This window comes from Dinoponera quadriceps, unplaced genomic scaffold (genome assembly GCF_001313825.1).
Source record: "Dinoponera quadriceps isolate SergipeBrazil2010 unplaced genomic scaffold, ASM131382v1 scaffold566, whole genome shotgun sequence".
Lineage (NCBI taxonomy): Eukaryota > Metazoa > Arthropoda > Insecta > Hymenoptera > Formicidae > Dinoponera > Dinoponera quadriceps.
Genome location: NW_014555972.1, coordinates 2311895 through 2330958, shown reverse-complemented (window position 1 = coordinate 2330958; position 19064 = coordinate 2311895). Strand labels below are relative to the sequence as shown.

The 19064-nt window shown below is 46.6% G+C and overlaps 1 protein-coding gene across 2 annotated transcripts in view; it reads left to right on the top strand.

The window, feature by feature from the left end:
* Nucleotides 1-19064, top strand: part of LOC106746411 — a 431128-nt gene that overhangs the window by 89595 nt on the left and 322469 nt on the right. For both annotated transcript variants that reach the window (XR_001374598.1, XM_014623001.1), the window contains exon 3: nt 11599-11740. Coding sequence is in view for 1 of the 2 variants with exons in the window: in XM_014623001.1 (XP_014478487.1) it covers nt 11599-11740 (142 nt within the window). In the remaining variant the exon portion in view is untranslated. The remainder of the gene's footprint in view (nt 1-11598; nt 11741-19064) is intronic.

Here is a 19064-nt window from a genome sequence, read left to right as displayed (position 1 = left end):
CCCCCCATTTGCCAAACACTAGGATCCGCTCGATGAGACACGCGTGGAAAATATCTCGTGACTTTTTCTCTTTTATTTCAATGACGAGAATTGAATTTGAATTCTTTTCAATTTCACCGTGTTTTCCAGCGGTGCAGTAATAGGCTGTCAGTAGAGTCACTTAACTTGTTAATGTTAAATACAATTAATATTAAGTAGAAAAAATAGATATAAAATTAAATATCTTAATATTAATTTTATATTAAGTTGTTTAATGTAGTAGAAAGAGAGAGAGGGAGAGAGGTGGGGAGGGTGAGGAAGAAAAAGAGAGAAAGATATCCGTCCGAGGACCGGACTCGCGATTGTATCACGTTATGGGAGCACGGTTCGTCCAAGTGGTAGATCGATATCGCGAGTCTTAACGGATTTACGACCCGTCTTATCTCTCAAAGGTACCGACGAGCACGCATCGGCGGAATGGAATCGTTTAACGACTTCGTTCCGGTATCATACCTAGGCTCAATGCCAACGACTGTTCGACGTTTAGAAAGTAGCCACATACACGATCTCGTTCTGATAATCGTTCTCTTTCGGGGAACTCTTGATTTCGCGGATAACAGCGACGTCTCTTATTTAGATCGCACCGAATCACTGAACATATTTGCATTGAATGGAATCAAATAGGATGCAACTTTATATGAACCGTGATATCGAGAAAGTAAGGAAAACCGTTTGGAGAGGACACATAAATTTAGATTTCCTCTTACGACTTTGGATGCCGGCGCTTTTCTGTAAATATCATCCCCGGTAATTGTAAATGATCGCTCAATGTCATCACAATTTCACGAAACTACGAATGTTTTAATCTACATGTAATTTAATTATTACACGTAATACTAAATTTAATAAGTAATAAATTATTGCACATTATTATTATAGCACGTTAATTAATTATGCACAGTTTTTAATGTAGCCTGGGAACAGGATATTTCGAGTCGAAATCTCAGTTCTGTTATAGACGGACGGGGATAAATCGTGAACAAATGCCGCTTGAATTTGATAAAAATTCTCTTTCCGGGCTGCTAACTTGACAGATTTTCGGTATAGCGTTGTATCTCGTGAGATTTCCCAGTTGGCCCTACGAATGCGATGATGTCCGCAAGATTAATAGAGAACCAAAACTGTGACACGGTATGGGGACCGTTTTTTCAACCGATGATAATTTTAGAATCGAATTTTAGACAGAGATATTGAAATGACTTGGAAGTAGGATACGTCTGAAATGCGATAACTTCTCGGGAACGTCTAGAAGCTACGCTGTTAGTTTATCAGCTGGAGTGTTATCGCACTTACGCGAAGGTACCGAACGGTATCGTCTCGTAGAGTAATAGACCGGCGACATGGAACATCGTTATTTTCTCGGAAAATACATTGTATATTTCCCCCCCCCCCCCCTTCTCACCTGCCGGTACGCTTGGATTCTTTCGTGCAAATGTTAATCATCACTGGTTAATATCAAAGAGGTCGTTGAGAATGCGAGGCAGGCCGCGATCTCATTATTCATTTATCTTTATTTCTTTCTCGCTTTCGTGTCGCTTATTTATTCAAAACTATTCTTCTCGCGGATTACGCGGCGTCGTTATCGCACATCGATGAACTCTCGATGAATATTGCAGTGTCTCCCCACTTCTCGGATGAAAATGACTTTCGCGTCGCTGGGAACAAACTCCGGCTTTACGTACAAAGTTAACGAGTTGCTCGTTGCGTCGGCGAAAACTGCGGCTCCGCCTTCAGTCTGCTTAGAATATAATAAATAAAGGAGAAAGCGCATTCTAATCCGATTATACATAAAACAACTGCATCGTTTTTTCTTTTTTTTTTTTATATAATGTTTTCGGAAACTAACGAGTGGTACACTTTCATCGATCGATGTAACGTCATGATTATGCGAGAATAATCAGCGTGGCCGTCTAGGATCGAGATGGAATGGAATTTTCGCGATTTATGCGCACTTTATAGAAATCGTTGAGAATTTATTCAGGCTGCTTACGCTATAAACGGAATGACCGAAATAATCCGCGTGGAACGAAGAAAAGAAAACTATTGATTTTATGCAGAAGTTCTTTTCCCTTTTTAATCAGTTCTTCGCTCACATTCAGAAGAAAATATGTTCACACAGATTACTACCTATTTTATTTGATTCAGATATTTTTATTCGGGTATTTTATTATATTCAGCATGTAATGTAAACCGCAGGAAGTCTAATTCGAATTCGGTTCGCACTCGAATCAAAGAGATTCGTCTCGACCACGCAGATGCTTGATTGGCAGATCTTTAATAATATGTAGATTTTGAGTGAAAAGGAAACGGGAGGAATTTTTGCGTCAATACGTGTTGCTGCTGCACCGCTGCTATTCGCAATATCTACACGCGCGAATCGGATATAAACACTGCGCATAAAGACAGCATCGGCAAATCGCCCTGCCGCGGGTCTCACGTGTGTAATATCGGCCTCCGTGTCCTCGAGATACTGTGGTCGAAAGTGCGCCTTCGCCTGCAAATGCGACCGGTGAGCCGGGCGTCATAACGCGGCATATGCCGCGCGCGTTTACGTGCCCTCGCATAATCGGAGCTGTTTACAGCAACTACGAATATCGATTATGTACGACGTCAAGAATGCACCCGCATTCCGCGGGGTTTCTTCACCGAGACGGTATCGGCGGATTCGTCGAAACTATCGCGCACGCGTGCCACCGCAATTCTTCCTCCCACTCGCTTTATTCAGTTGCGAGGTAAACACAGTTGAGGTGTATCGAGCTTTCGTATTATTAAATCGACTCTATATTACGAAACTGAAATGTCGTATATGTTTGTTGATGTTTGAAATTTTTTATTTCTAATTTCTAAATTCTTAAATTTCGAATTTCTTAACTCTGGTATTTTTTTTCGTGAAATAAACGTCAATTATTAATGTATAAGATTAATTTAATTATATTAATTAAAATTAATATAGTAGAACAAGAGATTTTGTGCAAATAGCAAATAAATAAATATACAGAGAGAAGTATAGGAACAACATAGGGTGTTTCTCAAGTTCAATGTTTTAGGAGTTGATATTTGGAATAATTTTACGAAGAAAAATTACATATGTTCGTATGAATTTTTTCATTGTACTTTTTCTACACACAGGATGTATGTTTCTATGTGAAATACTCCATATATTAATTTATTTGCTACGACAGCATAAAATCCGCTGTCCCGTTAAATTATTTTTTTCCATGTAGGTGAGTGAAATTTAATTTATATTGAAATGCCTTAGCAATGTTTCACAATTTAAAGCATTTAGCTATCCAGATATTAAAAAAAGCTACGCTCGATGTTCTTGAAAATTCAATTTTCGTTCGAAAAAAAATCGCGACCGAATCACTCGACGAATGTCGTGGCGCGTGAATGCGAATGTGAATTTCGGGGGATCTCGCGTGTAAGGTCAGGTGGAAGAGGACAGAGTTTGGAAAGTTGCCGGGTTCGTACGAATGCGCACCAATGTGAATCGTCGGTGCCTCTTACGACGGCGAAGTCCGTTAGAAAAGTGCCGATCGCGTGGCAGATTTCAGGGCCGCGCGTCGACTCGTCGTATCCCAGGGATCGTCGGCGCGTCGTTCGCCGATCATACGTTACGGAGGTAACGATCGATAATCTCCGGCGCTTTGCGCGAAATGACCGGTTAAGCAGATACCTGAGGCAGACGGTCCGCGGGAGATCGGGAGGGCCCGCCGATCGATTTTACTCCCACTAAATAGCCGGATTTACGTTTTACGCGGCGCGACCGGCGCTTTATCGCTCGTGAAAATGGCAAGAATGTGTGTGCGACCTGCCCCCTCCCCCATCCCCGCCGGTAGCTGGGTTTTATTCCAGGATCGTGGCCGAGAGAGGAGCATCGTTATTCGCGTCTGCAGCCGCGAGGAAACGGTCGAGGCGTGAAATTTTCTGCTGTAATTTTCGGCATGTAGCACGGCTCCAATCACCGGCGGAGTCGTGACTCCGCGCTGAGACTCGCGGCAATCATCCCTGCACTGGCCGCTTATTTCCGATAAATCATACGCACATATCGTTAAAATACACTTTTTTTGTTCACGCAACGTATCAGGTTACATCCTCTAGTCGAAATTCTGACTCTACTTTGACCCTCCTGAAGATAGTTTGCATCTGATAGATGATCTATAGATTGGCAAAGATCTAATTTGACAGTTGGAGTTGTCGGTGACTGACTTTTTCCTTAGAGATTTTTTTTAGAATTATCAAAGTTAAAAATCGTGTCGTCACTATATTCTCGGTACTTTGTCTTCTCATTTCTCCCGCTGTGTTCCGTCGTTTCGCTCTTTTCGGGGGTGAGAGCAAAGCGTCGGAGAAGACGCCCGAATGCCGCCTCGGTGAAAGAAGGGATCGCGTTGATATCACGCTCCCTGCGAAGATTAATGAAAACATCCGTGGACTTTCCGGCGAACAAGGTTACCTAAGATCCGCACGCGAGACGATATCTACCTGCCGCGTTAGAGACGGTCTGCCGGCTTAACGACAGTGCAAGGACAGGTAATATAAGCGGGCGTATCCGTTAAATTATCGAGTTTATCGCCCGGGTACTCGTAAAGCCCGCGACGAGGATTCCCCCGTCGCGCTTCTGATTTCATCGCGAGCCTCGGCGGGATGAATTGTAGTCGGAACGAAATTTCGATCGCCCGTCGCTTATTGTTTATCCCGCGTTTACGAGCGCGACACTGCACTGAGAAAAGCCGGAGGGTAATGCCGCGTTGAGGCGATTCTTTTTTTTTTCCTCATCAAAGACATCGTTCTTATCATAAATTCATATATTTACATCGATGCCAAGTATTATTAACGAAGTGTGTATTATTAATGAAAAAAATGTTTGACTTTGAAATCGACCAGCACGCGACGTCGAGACAGAGACTCGACACAGGACTCGCGCAGGGTTTAAAGTCACTCGCGAGTGTTTCGCCGAAATAGTCTCGGCGGCGACAAAAGCGTTGTTTTTTGACAAAGAGCGCCGTATATTTTCGTTTCGCCCGCCCCATTGCTCCCGGCCGCCTAGGTTGTGATGTGCGACAAGGCAAGTTTCTCAAGTCTACCGTGAATTTTCATTCAGCGGCCGGCGCGGATTTCCGTGAGAACCGTCTCGAGAGGTTTATATAAGGGGATACACCTGCGCGAAAAACAGGGTGGGCTGGGAGGAGGGCGAGCAGTCGGGCGACCGCGACGCATTTACGGAGATTTAGAGGGAGCGGTAACGGCGCGACGCGATGCGGCTCGTCGCGGCGTCGGATTTCGTCCGCTGGTCGCCTCCTCGGCCACCTCGACCAAGGAGGTTCCGTAAAACTCGCGGAAACGAGCAAAAGGAGCGTAGTCCTGAAGATTATCTCCCCGTCGTGGTCCCCCTCCCCCCCTCCCCTGATCTCTCGCTTCTCTCGTCGCGCGCGTCTCCCTTTATCCCGCTCTTCCTTTACTCGCGCCTCACGCTCGCCTCGCAGATGGCTACTTTTTCATCCTCTGCGTTATTAACTCCCACACTTATCTCGCTGCGCCTTATACGAGAATAGGGAAGTGTCGTGTTCCACCTTCGCTTTCCCGACGTGTCTCGGCAACATTCACGCCGATGTCGTGTCGATATGGATGAATCAAACGGGACGGACGATCGGTCGATAACGCCTTTTCAAAGTATCGCGCGGATAACGTTGAAGTCGTTTTGATTAAATGAAAAATCATGTAATCATAAACGAGAAGAGACGTCGAATATAATTCGATCGTTCATACGCAATGTGCATATGAACACGCACGAACGACGACTGGAATTTCCCGGCTAACAAGGTGACGTTAAATGACGTCTTAATAACGTCCTAATGACGTCTCTGGTGTCAGTAAAACGTCATTAAGACGTCATTGGCGTCACCTTGTTAGCTGTGTTATCGCTTTGACGGCCGCTATGCGTGACTTCATTCCGCTAGCGATTTTATCGTCTTACATACTGCATGTCCAAGTGTGCAATTTTACATACTTATGTGTGTAAAATCGTGTAGTCACTTGTTCCGCACTTTTCTCGTATGAGTGCTATTACATATATATAAGTATATGAAAATCACACTGCAAATCCAAGTGTGTAATTTTTACACACTTATGTGTATAAAATCATAATAGTAACGTGTATGCAAAGTGACCACATGATTTTGTACACATCAGTATGTAAAATAACGCCCTTAGATTTGCAATATAAAGAAATAATAATCCGTAATTGTAATATTATAGGGGTTATATAGGGAAATATTTACGGATATATATATATAGTATTTTTAGCGCGCAATAAGGATGTTCGTCCTTTTACATCAGACCTGAGCAAGCTCTCAAAATCTGTTGATGAGCCAACATTTTCCCGCGATACATACGACTATTAAAAATGTTAACAAACCCCTCTTGCGCGGCGCGATGAGTGCATATTCTAAGATTTGCGTTTTTACTTTTTCCTGAGATTCACGTGCATGTGTGTGTAGGTGTCTCAAATATCAAAACACGGTGTAACACGCTTCGAATCTTCCTTCATCCTCATTTCTGCACGGATATTCGGCTTCGTGTGAGCGTTGCTCGTTAAAATAAAAAGCCACATTTTATACGCTCAGTCCACATTTTATCCGCGAAATTAGCTTCATTAGCTGCTGTCGCGGAAGAGAGGACGTATGATTGAGGAAGCAAAGGAGAGAGAAAAAAAAGAAAGGGAAAAGAGGAAGGCTTGCCACGCTCGTATTTTTATTTGAAGAAGAGCAGACCACGTCATGAAAAGAGGACGCCTGGCGATCGTGATACGTGAGCCAGTGAATTGCTCGGTATTCGCGAACGCATACATTTATATGTGTGTGTGTGTGTGTGTGTGTGTGTGTGTGTGTGTAATATATATATATATATATATATATATTCCACTCGCTGGCGCTCGCGTCGAATCGAGGTGTTTGCGTCTTTAAGGTGCTCGAGGTGCTGATCCGTGGCCGGGCCAATAATTTAGGCGTTTTCGAGAGGGATCCTGGCAATAATTTAACCCGGGGAGGCCTAAACCGGCAGCTGCGCCACGACAGCAGGCACGGGGCGACGGAGTCGCGATAAACTCTCATAATTCACTTATGGGATATCCACGGCGTATCAGCGTCTCAGCCTCCGCTCCGGCCCCCGTCTCTCGCTCGCGTCGCTTAAACAGCGCTTCGTGCCGAGGAACTCTCCATTCAATGCGAATGCGTGTTTCGTAACGTTTGTATATACACGCGCGGGCGCGCGATTATTCATAGGTATGCATTGTGCACGAGTCCGTACGGATACGCCGGATATCAACTGGAAGCAGGAGCGGCCCGAAGGTGATGGACCCCCTCCCGAGGAAAAGTAGGAATAACCAAGTGCGATTTGTCGTGCGATTTGTGTCGTTGCATTTTATCGCGTGATACGCACAGTCGTAACGCTCGATAGACATTTTGAAAAATTGTGCGTCACTTGACGAGCGTTTTGAACAATTTTTGCGATAGGTGTTGATCTTGTGGCTTCGCGCCTTTCCCTTCGTTTTCATAGGATTACGCATGGAGACGAAAGTTTCGCAACTTGATTTGTCTTACGAACAGTTGGATTTTCGGCCGACGGAATCTCAACGTACGAGTGATCGTTCAAGGAGAAAAGTAGTTTAGAGGGACGGTAGACTGTTGTAGCAGATAAATAAATATATAAGGTGTTTCTTGAGTATATTGCCCGATATATTTTTAAAAGTTGATTTTTGAGGTCATTTTACGAAGAAAAGTTTATACGAACGTACGTTCATTTCTTCGTAAAATGAGCTCGAAATCAACTTCTAAGATATTGGACGTTACTTAGGAATTATCCCGTACATTTATTTGCAACATGGCAGCATAAAATTTGCTGTCCCCCTAAATGATTTTTCTCTGTGTTTGGACTGGCGTGACTCTGTTCGTACGTCCCACTGAGCCGGTTTCTTGGGCCGGCCCTGGCAGAAACAAACGGCAGACGTAAATTTCGGTACAACGTGCCGCGGGATAGACGGATAATTAATTCTACGCGAAACGATGCCGCGTACGGGCTGTGCGCGAGCCTCGAAGACGGCGGGAGGAAGTTAAAAAGTACACCTGTGCATGCGGTGTAACCCACCTGGGGATTAATGGGATAATTGTGAGCGCACGATGGGGAATTCAGTCACTGTCTGGCTGCGCCGAAGTGCGCCTCGCGTCATTAAAATGCATGTGAATGATAGCGTCTTGTAATTGTAAGAGATTAGTACGCAAGGAAATTTCCCCGTGACTCCACTTTCTCCTTCTTACGAACGATGTAAAGGAGATCCACCGGAAATTTTACGTCTTGTTTAGATATTTCGAGACTTTTTCACAGGCGGATGTTAGTACAGCTGTCGAAATTTTTAGTTGCCCACTTATTGTTAACCGAGCGAACTGTATTGTGGAAAGAAAGATCGGAATATATCTGGAGGTGCTTGTTTCTATACGCAGGTGTCTATTTTTAATGTGTATTTTTAACGAGATGAAAAACACCGGGGCGAAACGGATTTAGCTGAGATCAAGAACTCGGGATTTCCATTCGGCCAGGCGACCACTCTTACCCGCTGAGTTATTTAAGCGGGCTGAAAATATTAATTGAACTTACCTGACGATAAATAAACCAAACCTGGTTGGCGGAAACAACATTTCTGGTTACATATTCCAGTTCTACCGAGAATCAGCATTTCGTTCGTTGGAGAATCAGGGAAATCCCGTTTTCTTCAACCAACACGCGTTTAGTTCGTTCATCGTCAAGTAAATTCAACTAAACTATTTTTTCCCGTGCATTCCATGTTGCAGCGGCACTTTTACTTGAATACAGCTAGGAAATTAATATTCGATAACGTTCGTATTTTTTTCTCTCTCTCTCTCTCTCTCTTTGGGTATCGTTGCGCTAATCCAATCAAGACGTCGATACCGGCGGTCGCGGCTGCACGTTATAATGATCCCTCGTGGTCAGAGATACGTATCGCATCGGCCTCCTCCTCATTCCCAGCCGTTTCTACGCCGTGCAACGTGCAATCTGGCGACTGGTGATGGCCGGTGACGGTGGCAATGGTGTGGCGCTTGCACAATAGATTCAGTTTGATACATCGCCGTGGCACAGGAGACCGTTAATTTCGTGGCCTCCTGCCCCACAATACCCCACACATCCCCTCGCCCGTCCTCCGCGTTTAGATTGCTATTCTCCGTCAAACGTCGTTCACGTTAATAACTCATCCAAGTAAATAATAGCAGTTAACGCTACGCGGCCGAGAATGCCGCGTAGCCCGTCATTACTCAGATTTCACTGTGTTGCCGATCGGCTCTAAGCGCAATTTGCATTCAATTTATTTCGCTACCGAGCGATCTCTCCGTCGTGGAGAAACAAGGACGGTTGTTTAACGATCAAATTGCGATTTAGCGTTCGAAAGGTTTTACTTTAAGCACACGTTCGTTCGCTTACCGCCTGTCTCTCTCTCTCTCTCTCTTTCTTTTCCTTTCTCTCTCGCGGTAGACTCGACGTAATGTGATTTACGGCAACATTGTGTATGCGGGCACGCTCCTGACGTGTGCAATTTGCATCCATCTTTAAGGTCCTTCCCACGATTTAACAGATGACTCGGTATTCTCGCGGATACTCGACGGTGTGGTGAATAATGTAGTTTTAAAATGCTTTTCGAACTTTTATAAAGCGTCGACAAATAAAGGATCGCCCCGAACACCACCTCTATACGTCGGAGTTTGGCGTGCGAAAAGATTAACGATCGTTATCGTGCGCCATGAGCGCGCTGTATCGATGGCAGGACGAAGATATGCGGCGCGCGCGTTACAACGACGCGAAATTCAAGCACGTTCTGACGTACTTTAGGCAAATCGAAGAGTTTCAGTCGTACGAGGACGTCCTCTTTCCAAGCGACGAGAGACACACGTGCCTCGACTTTGAAGCCGTTCCACGCATGCCGAGAATTTCAGGCGCGCGCGTTAGTGACCTGACGTTGTTCACCGAAACGCCCCGGCGAACTAGACGTCAACCATGATTCCGACACGATGACACGTTCTACATTTCAAAGTCATCGTCCGTGTAACGTCATCGACGAATCGGCGCGACAGTCAGCGTTACAGAAACGAAATGGCCGGGTTTCGTGCTAGGTGCGGTCCGTTCGATTGCGAAGCGGTTCTTTCAGATACGGAATCAGTGACGTCATTATGTAACTGGAAGGCTCCGAAGCGTCCAATGGCTGTATCTTAAAAATTATAATCGTGATAAATATACACGGGCAAAATTATCGTTAAATCGATCGAATTTCCAGTGCCAACAGCACGCGAAATTCGAATAAATCGTCTCGATTCAATGGCAATGTGATGGAAACCGATACTTGAGTTGTTGAAACGATGTACGATGTATCGGTTTCAATAACATTTCGATAACATTTCTGTCGAATCTAGAAGATTCATGCCGATAAGATTTATCGGTTACACGCGCTGTTGGAAATTCTATTGACTCGACAGCATTTTTACCGTGTGGAAATGCACACGCAAATACTAACACTCTTTAAATTTCTTGAAATGAAGTTTTAGTTTTTGGGCAAGAAGAGTGACAGCCAAGTCACTAGAATTCGAATGATTTTTCACACTCGTACAAAGTGGATTCTGAATTGCCGAGTGAATATTTTCGCTCGGAACTGCAGAGAGAGAGAGAGAGAGAGAGAGAGTCTGATGTATTCCACCGTCACGGGAACAAATTCAGTCTAATCGGTTGAAACACTCACTCGTACGGAATCAGAATCCGCTCTAAGCTTAAATGAAACATTCGCGATTTCGAGTGGCAATATTTTGACTAGCGCTTCGAATGAAAACACTGCCGCTTGTCCCGAGTGAGATTTCACTCGAAGAAATTAAGAAAGTAAATATATATCTTAGCTTACCGCAAAATTTCTCTCCCGAAACCTCTCCCTCCTTCTCAAAATTCTCCGGAGTGAAATGTCGCTCGGAAAGTAGAGCGAAAGTCAAATCATTCGATTACGAATTCGAATGAATTCTCCGCCCTGAGCCGTCGAGCGAATATTTTCCCCCGTGATTGAAGAGTGAAACTATATCCCACCGTCATAGAAACAATTTCTCCGATCGATTGGAACGATTCACTCGCACAGAATCGGAATTTCCTCCGAGCTTGAGAGAAACGTTCACTCTTACGATCCCGATTTAGTTCCCCTGCTTCGAGCGTATCTCCACTCGTTTCGGGCGCGAGATCTTAGAGCCCGACAAATTCGGAGAGTAATTTTCGAACGCTCGTTATTCCGACACGGTTTCCCAAAGCTACGCCGTCAAGCTTTTAGTCAAGATCTCGAGCTCTCCCTTCATCGGACTCTCTCTCTCTCTCTCTCTCTCCGCCTACTTGAGAGAGTCCTCGGTCAGGAAAAAATCTCCCATCGGGGCGAACGTCCCAATTATCGTGCAGCACTGTAATAATCATAGTCGTGCTCTCTACGAGGTGTTCACGAATCGGCCGCTCATACGCTCTCATCCGTTTCAGGAACAATGCGAACGTCGTCGTCCCGCCCACCGCCGTGGCCGTGCCGAGGAAAGAGCCGCACGAGAACATCGCCCGGATAGCGAAGCGGTACCTCGACGATAACATGCAGCAGGCGTGGATCAATCCTCGTCTAATATCGATGGTGAGTGAATATAAATGCAAATGATTATGCGCCGGGTACGCGCGCACGTGCGTTCATTCGTGCCCATTATCCTCGAGCCGCGAGCAAGCACACGTGGGGGAGTGGGCTCGTACGCTCTTTCCGAGCGGCCAACGAATTAGTTTGCGGCCGGACTTCAACATTGCGAAAGTTTCGTGATTAATTTATTGGGCGGAAACACGCGCTCACTACATCTCCGTTGCCGGTACGTGGAAGTCGGAACGCGGAGTTTCAAACTCGCCCGGACTATTTCTGCGATTTCTGCAGAACCGCCGGCTCGCGATAGAGCGCACGGGATCTCTCGGTGCATCGACGAGACTGGGATTTCCGACGGTACTGTTCGTCGGCAGGAAATGCCTTTACGATATCGCGGAGCACGTCGTTCGACCTGTACGCGGGTGGTTGCCGGCGACAGGTTTTTACGATGCCGCGAAACGGCTCGCGAGACATCACGTTGAACTCCGTTCTCCGGCGTGATGAATAGTATTCGGAATCTAGTTGGGGAAGTGCACCGAAACCGATGTACCATTTCGTGTTGAAGCTCTCAAGTCCTGTTGAGAAAGAGAGATGAAAATTTACACGAAGGGATGTGAACCAGCAACACTTCTCTACGAAAATATATATTTTAGAGAGAAAGGGGAGATAAAACACGTTAGGCTTCGAGTGTTTACTTCTCATAAAAGAGAATGTCTTGATTAACCGTGTAGTGTCCGTTACGGTTCCTGTCGCCCTTCGGGATGCATAAATATCAGACGGATCTTATGCTCCATTAAGGTGGACGAGGTGGCCGGGTCGGTGTTGCTGACGTTTCGAATATTGCGGAAATAAATCACACACAGTGAGCCGACTCAAGTGTCTCATTAGAGTTGTAACCGAGCCACTCATACCGTTCCGCTCGCCTTTGATTCCAAGGCTGGTTCGCAACCAGCTCAGAACTGCTTACCCGTACTTGAACCAGATATTTTTCACGAAATGTCAATTTGACAACGGGAATGAATGCCGAGGTAAGTCGGACGATCTAATTATCATGAAGGTTCTTCCCCCTTTTGATACGTTGCTTTTCAATTATTCCTCGCGAGAAGCATGCAAGCGGGCGAATGAAGGGAAGAAGGTCGCGTATCATTTCAGCCCTTTCTATTCCACGCACAATATCTCATATCCTTTCACGATTCCTTCATTAAATTTTTAATACCCTTCTCAGTGCACGATGTGACTGCACAATGTGAATGCGTAAAAAGAAATAAGGAACTATCGAACAACGGAGATAAATTATATTTATATTATACGACCGGTCTTGGATAATTCAATTCATGCGCTTCACATGAAGTTGGGAACTCGATGGAAATTCCAGCTTCTTTTCACCAAACCGCTCGAATTAGTCGATTAATTTTATTTAAATTCAACTTCGACCAATCGTGCCATCGACCTGCTCGAACGTTTATTAGGCTGAAAATAAATTGAACGAAGAAGACTAACTTTAACATAATTATCTCGAGAAATACGTTGTATTCCTCCGTGCGGGGGGTGTGTTTAGCCTGTTTAACGACGTAAAGAGGGTTAAAGAGCCCACGTCATCGTCCCAAATCCGCTTCCCTCCACGTCTTTCCTTCAGCTCGCGCGCGCGTGCGTGTCCGTAAATCCGGGTTATGCCGGCGCTCCATACACGGTGAGCAGTTATGTCGTTGGCGGCTCGACGTGGCGCACATCGGACTGCGCTTCGGACAGGTAGAACGAGCGGAGGGGTCATTAAGCGAGCCAATAACAAACTCGTGATCCACATAACCCTTCGTTACGTTCGCGGCTGCTATTAGCCCGTGCAAGGCAGCAATCATTGCCCGCAGGTAGGACTCGTTTTGTAACGCGTCGAGGCGGTCGCGTCGTGCGAACTCATTATTTCCGCTTCTTCCTTCCGTACCTCCCCGCCCCTCTTCGTCGTACATCCCCCTGGCGCGATCCGCTTCTCGCTGCTCCTTCGCGTGGCACCTTCTTCCACCTCGATACTCTCCTTTTTTTCCCCCTCCCAGCGCTGCAGCGACCTTACGTAACGTCTCAGTTGCGTGTTCCTCCTCGCGCGCGCGGGGCTTGTTGCGCCGATGACTCGATTGTGTGCGCGCACCTGTGCGCGCACAGCACGCGACGAGCCCCCGGCGGAGGGACGCAAGGTGCAACAATGCGCATTATCGCGGCATGACGAATTGCGAATCCCCGCGAGTCAAGTGCCAGATGCGCGAGCACCGAGCTCGAATCTTGAAACGCTGTGTGAAACGCCAGCCGGGTAAAAATACACGTTGATATTGTCGCGTGATTCGTGCCGAGTCAAGGCGCGAGTAAAAATTCCACGCCTTCTCCGCGTAACAACGTAAGAATGGTGCGATTGAACGGAATCAATTTACTTGGAGACACACGTCTAATTATGTATCTCTCTGACATATTTTGTAATATGTTATATCTTGTAAATGTTACGATATTGTCGTGCAATCGTACGCAATCGTATGATTTACTCACTTCTTTCATCATATCGCGAACAACGAAGTTATCTGACAGGGTGTCGAACAATTCGTATAATTACATCGGATTGATTTTTCGTAAACTCGTTCGTAGCTGCGACATGTATAACACCTGTCATTGTTCTTCCCGGACAAACATATTGACTTACTTCTCTCTCTCTCTCTCTCTCTCTCTCTCTCTCTTATACATGCAAATCTATGCCCGTAGTTGCGTAGTTATCTCTATAGCGATTTTGCACCCTACGGCTCCCTTCCCTTATAACCTACCCCAGCAGGATCGCTACAGTACTTTTTTCACTCACGAATGCTTACATCTCCGAATAATATTCTTTGCGTGTATAATCGAGGCCGAAAATCACTGTGACTTTATTTCACCAACACAGGGAGCGAATGAAGAATTTTCGCGGGCCTTCTCTCCGTGTACCGACGTTTCCCCGCCGCTTCGAACGCACCGTTGGCACATTCATCGATATCGCGAAGATTTACGATCGTTCCGTATTACTTACGCCCGGCGGCTTTATTAGCATGATTGGTCGCCCCGAGGATAGATCGCGCAACCGGATCGTCCGTTCGGTTGGAAGCTCGACATCTCGATCTTCCGTTGCCGGTGGCTCGCCGCTTCGCTCGAAAGAAGTCGTCGTTCGATGCCGTGTAGTTACCGGCGCTTCGTCAGGACGATATTATTTGTAATTTGTTACGAGGGTCGCCTCGTTACGACCGGCTCTAAATCCTTACGATCTTCCTGCGGATGCCCACGGCGACGGGGCTCCCGCCCTCTCGCTAAGTACCCGAGAGCCTTCGAGCGTAATCTAAACCTCGGCCTTAATGAATTTTCTGATTTAATAAGAAAGTCACGTGTGTGCGCGCGTGTGCACGCAGCCCCACGCCGGACTCTTGCTACCGGACGAAAGCCAAACCTCGACACACACGCGGATACGCGCACTTGCCGCGTAATCACCTCGATAATGGCCCCGGTGAGTCCTTACATCAAAAAGCCGTGCGCGCAATTGATCCGGTCGATCCACCGGCGTGCGGCGCCGGACTGGTTCTAACGTACGGACGTAACGTATGGATTTCGGTAATCAACGGCGTGTAAGCATTCGTGTGAGATTAACGGCAGCTGGGAATTTAAGGCGGGGATTGAAAGCGATACCATCTCGGTGAGTTGAACGTTACGACGTTGCGGACGCCGCGCGAAAAACGGCTCTACGCCAGCTGTCGCCAGCTTCATCTACTACTTGCGCGTAACAGATTGCCATCGTGAAATCCAAGCTTGAGCTTCGCGGAATTATTCATCTCAGATTCAACGACCGATCATCGACCTTCGGTAGCCGACGTTCGCGCCACCGGAGGTAATATATTTGAAATCTCGCTGTGATTCGCGGTGAGAAATTTACACAGCATGATCACACTGTGCATCACTATCGTAATTGTCGTGATTATAATCGATATTGTAACAACGTTTGCTACATTTATAGCTTTCCTTACTATGATCTTGTGATCTTCTGCCGTTACAGTTCCAAATATCACACATTTTTCTCTCAACGTACGAAGAAAACAAATTCACACGAACGCGTATTAAAGTCTTCGTAAAGTCATCTGATCTCTGAAATCGACCCCTAAGATATTGGATACGGTATGCTCAACCAACATCCCGTGTATTCGTTCATTTACTACGACGTGAAAAATTTCCGCGCTCCCTCGGAATTATTTTTCCCCGTTGCACACACGGGGCTCGTTGGGGCGTAATGAAATTCTCTACGGCGGCGTGCGTAAATACGCGCGATTGATAACGAGAGACGCAGGAGTTAATTAAAGAGCAAATCGAGCACGAGGCTCGCTTCCCGACTCATCAGCCATTTAATAATCCCGAAAATTCCGACGATCAGGAGAGAGAGAGAGAGAGAAGACCCGCGTACTCGCTCACGGTTGTTCTATATGTACATACAGCCGTGGTGGCTTCGTGTCTCTCGCTCTTTCTCTTTCTCTCGCTCTCCCGACACGATTCTCTCGAGTGCCCTGCACCCGCCTCCTCTAATAACAATAATAATAAGAGGGGACGGAGGGCCGTTTTAATCAGAGGGTCCAGCCGCCTGACGTGATTAACTCTCGAAGGGCCGTGGAGGATCGAGGAAAAGGGCGGATGCCGCTGTCATTTCGGGTGTTTATCATATCAGCGAGGGGGCTGCGTTTCGGCGTCCCTCTCCCTGGGATGGGGTTGAATCTTGGATTTCGCCCGTGCGATTTGCACCTCCGTCCGCCGGCGTTTCCTTCCTGCAACCTTTCGTTTTATCGTCGCCGATCTCGCGCGACCTCCTCCGTCCCCCGTTTTCATTATTCAGCCGTTCGAGCGTGGAAAGTGTTCTTTTATTCTCGTCGCAGGTAATGTACCATACCGAGATAATGCGCGTGTTATGCAATGTTAATTCATTGCCGGCGGCTTTATCGGGACAAGTAGAAATAACGTAGTGGGGTAAGATAAGTAGATAATGCCTCTCCCCTATGAAAAAACGAGAAAAGAAGAAACTCGAGCCTTAAGGATACGTGGATTCGCACGTAATCGCGGTCGGAGGCTTTCGCATTTCCACTCGTTATCCGTTCTTTCGCGCTGCGCTATCGGGAGAATGGCTTCTCACATAATTATAGAAAACGATGGATAATATTACCGAGTGACGACTCGGTGCAGTGCGGGATGTAAGAGGGACGATTTTCATTTTAAAACTAATGAAACGCTCGAGAATTCAAGAGGGGGAGGGGAAGGAGCGAGCAAGGACCAGAGGAAGATAAATAAACTCGGAAGGGCGAGAGTGTTTTTGTGTACTTTCCGAAATTAAGTACTTCCGTCTTGCGGTAAGTATCCTCGGTTTCCATGGAGGACATATCCCTCCACGGGGGAAAGAGAAAGGACGGAAAGTGCGCGACCGTGCCAAACTGACAGCGCCACTCTTCCTTTTGCCGTTGAAGTCATGCCTGTGCAGAATCCCAGCATCGGGAAGAAACTCTCCCGCTCCCTCGTTTCCCCACCCCTCCCCGAGCTGATCTTACGTCTCGCGCTTCACTCCGAAGCTCTAATTAACAGGGTTCTCCCGTGGGTCTCCGGGAAGGCGGACACCGACAAGCAACGGAGCGGTAAATACCGTAAAATCGCTCGTCCGCCGAATAAATAAATGCCGTGAAATGATTCGGCTGTCGACTTCCGATTTACCGGTTAATTTCTCATTCGCCGGTACAATAAATCCCCTCGTCCGGAAAATGCAAGCGATACGTAAGCTGCAGTCAGTCGAAATATCAAGTGCGAACTGTGTTATACACAAAGTTTGCATTGTTTACACGCGGACGTAGACTATTTATTTAACGCGTTGACGCTCCTGGCTACACTTTTTGCATCCACAATATTATCACAGTCAATACCACTGTATCGCGCCAACCTTTACACCTACAGTTTCTGTACAACGGATAGTGCAGCGCTGGCTAACCTCGACCAAGCGGAAAAAACGGGTTTCCTCCGAGTCGGCGAGGAGTCTCCCTCCCTTCTTTCTCTCTCTCTCTCTCTCTCTCTCGTTGCCTTCGGGGGATTACTTCGCGGGCGATACTCCTCGAGCGGTATCAGTACTTTCGTCGTCACGGGATTACTCGTCAAGGAATTTTTCACGCGGCTCCGAACGATACCTCCGGCCGGGCGCGATATCGACGTGTCGCATTTTTGTAAAAGTCATGAGTTCGGAGACGAAGCACGCTTGTGTTTTATTCCCGGATCAACGGCGCGGAGCGAGCCTGGATGTATCGGGTGTTTCACTCGCGCCCCGCGAGAATTTATAGACGCCGTTATCGCGGCAGCTCTCGCCTGCGCGAACGAAATTATTCTTTCGATAGCTCCTGAAGAGATAGTGCTGATTCCACACACGGGGGAAGAATTAGCCGTAGGAATGGAAATCTATCCGTGGCGTCTGATATGTGTGTTTGAAATAAGGATAGTTAACGCTTCGCTGCTGCCTGCTGCTGAATTGATCAGCTGTTTGGATTTAGGCAGCAGAAAATATTAGCGTGAAGGATCCAACGCCAGTCGGAAAGTAACATTCCAGATTTTGTCAGGCCATCTAGAAACCCTGGGAATGTGAGAATTAATATTTGTGCCGCTTATTTTTACCGGATTCGGGAGAAACAAACGGTTTTCTCGGCGATAGTTTTAACCGTGTTTTAAATCTCACGGGAAAATACAAATACCTCGCGCACATGCGTAATGAAAAATAGAAATTTAGCAGTTGTACCTCGTGAAATATTATACGTTCTTCCGATCTTTTATGGGTCAAGAGCGTAGTGCGGTAGAAGGTTCTCACAGTTCTACCCTCCGTTTCAATAAATCGATACGATCCGAAATGATCCGGAACTATTTCTCACGAGGTTAACGCGGGCAACACCAGGTTAGAGCTTACTGAAGAAACTTAGCGTAGTGCCGGGAGGACAGAGGAGATAAGCGCGACGGCGGATAGGAGGCCGGTTTAATATTCGGCTTTGTTCGCTTCATTAGCGCGGCACAAAAGTGGCTTAAAATAATTGAGTCTACCTCGGGCATAATAGCCATTCTGATATCCCATTGTCGCACGGGGCTTCGGACTGGTGATTCGCAGCATTATCAATGGGTGCTTATTTCCTCATTGTGTCCGTGCCCATTGTTTTTGTTTAATTTTTCAACCCCGCCTCCGCTGCTACTTTCGCTCCCCCTTTTCCTATCGGGCGCCATTGCGCATCCGGGCTCGGTCGCGGCGACGGTGACGAAAAATTGATTTATCGTCGGATAA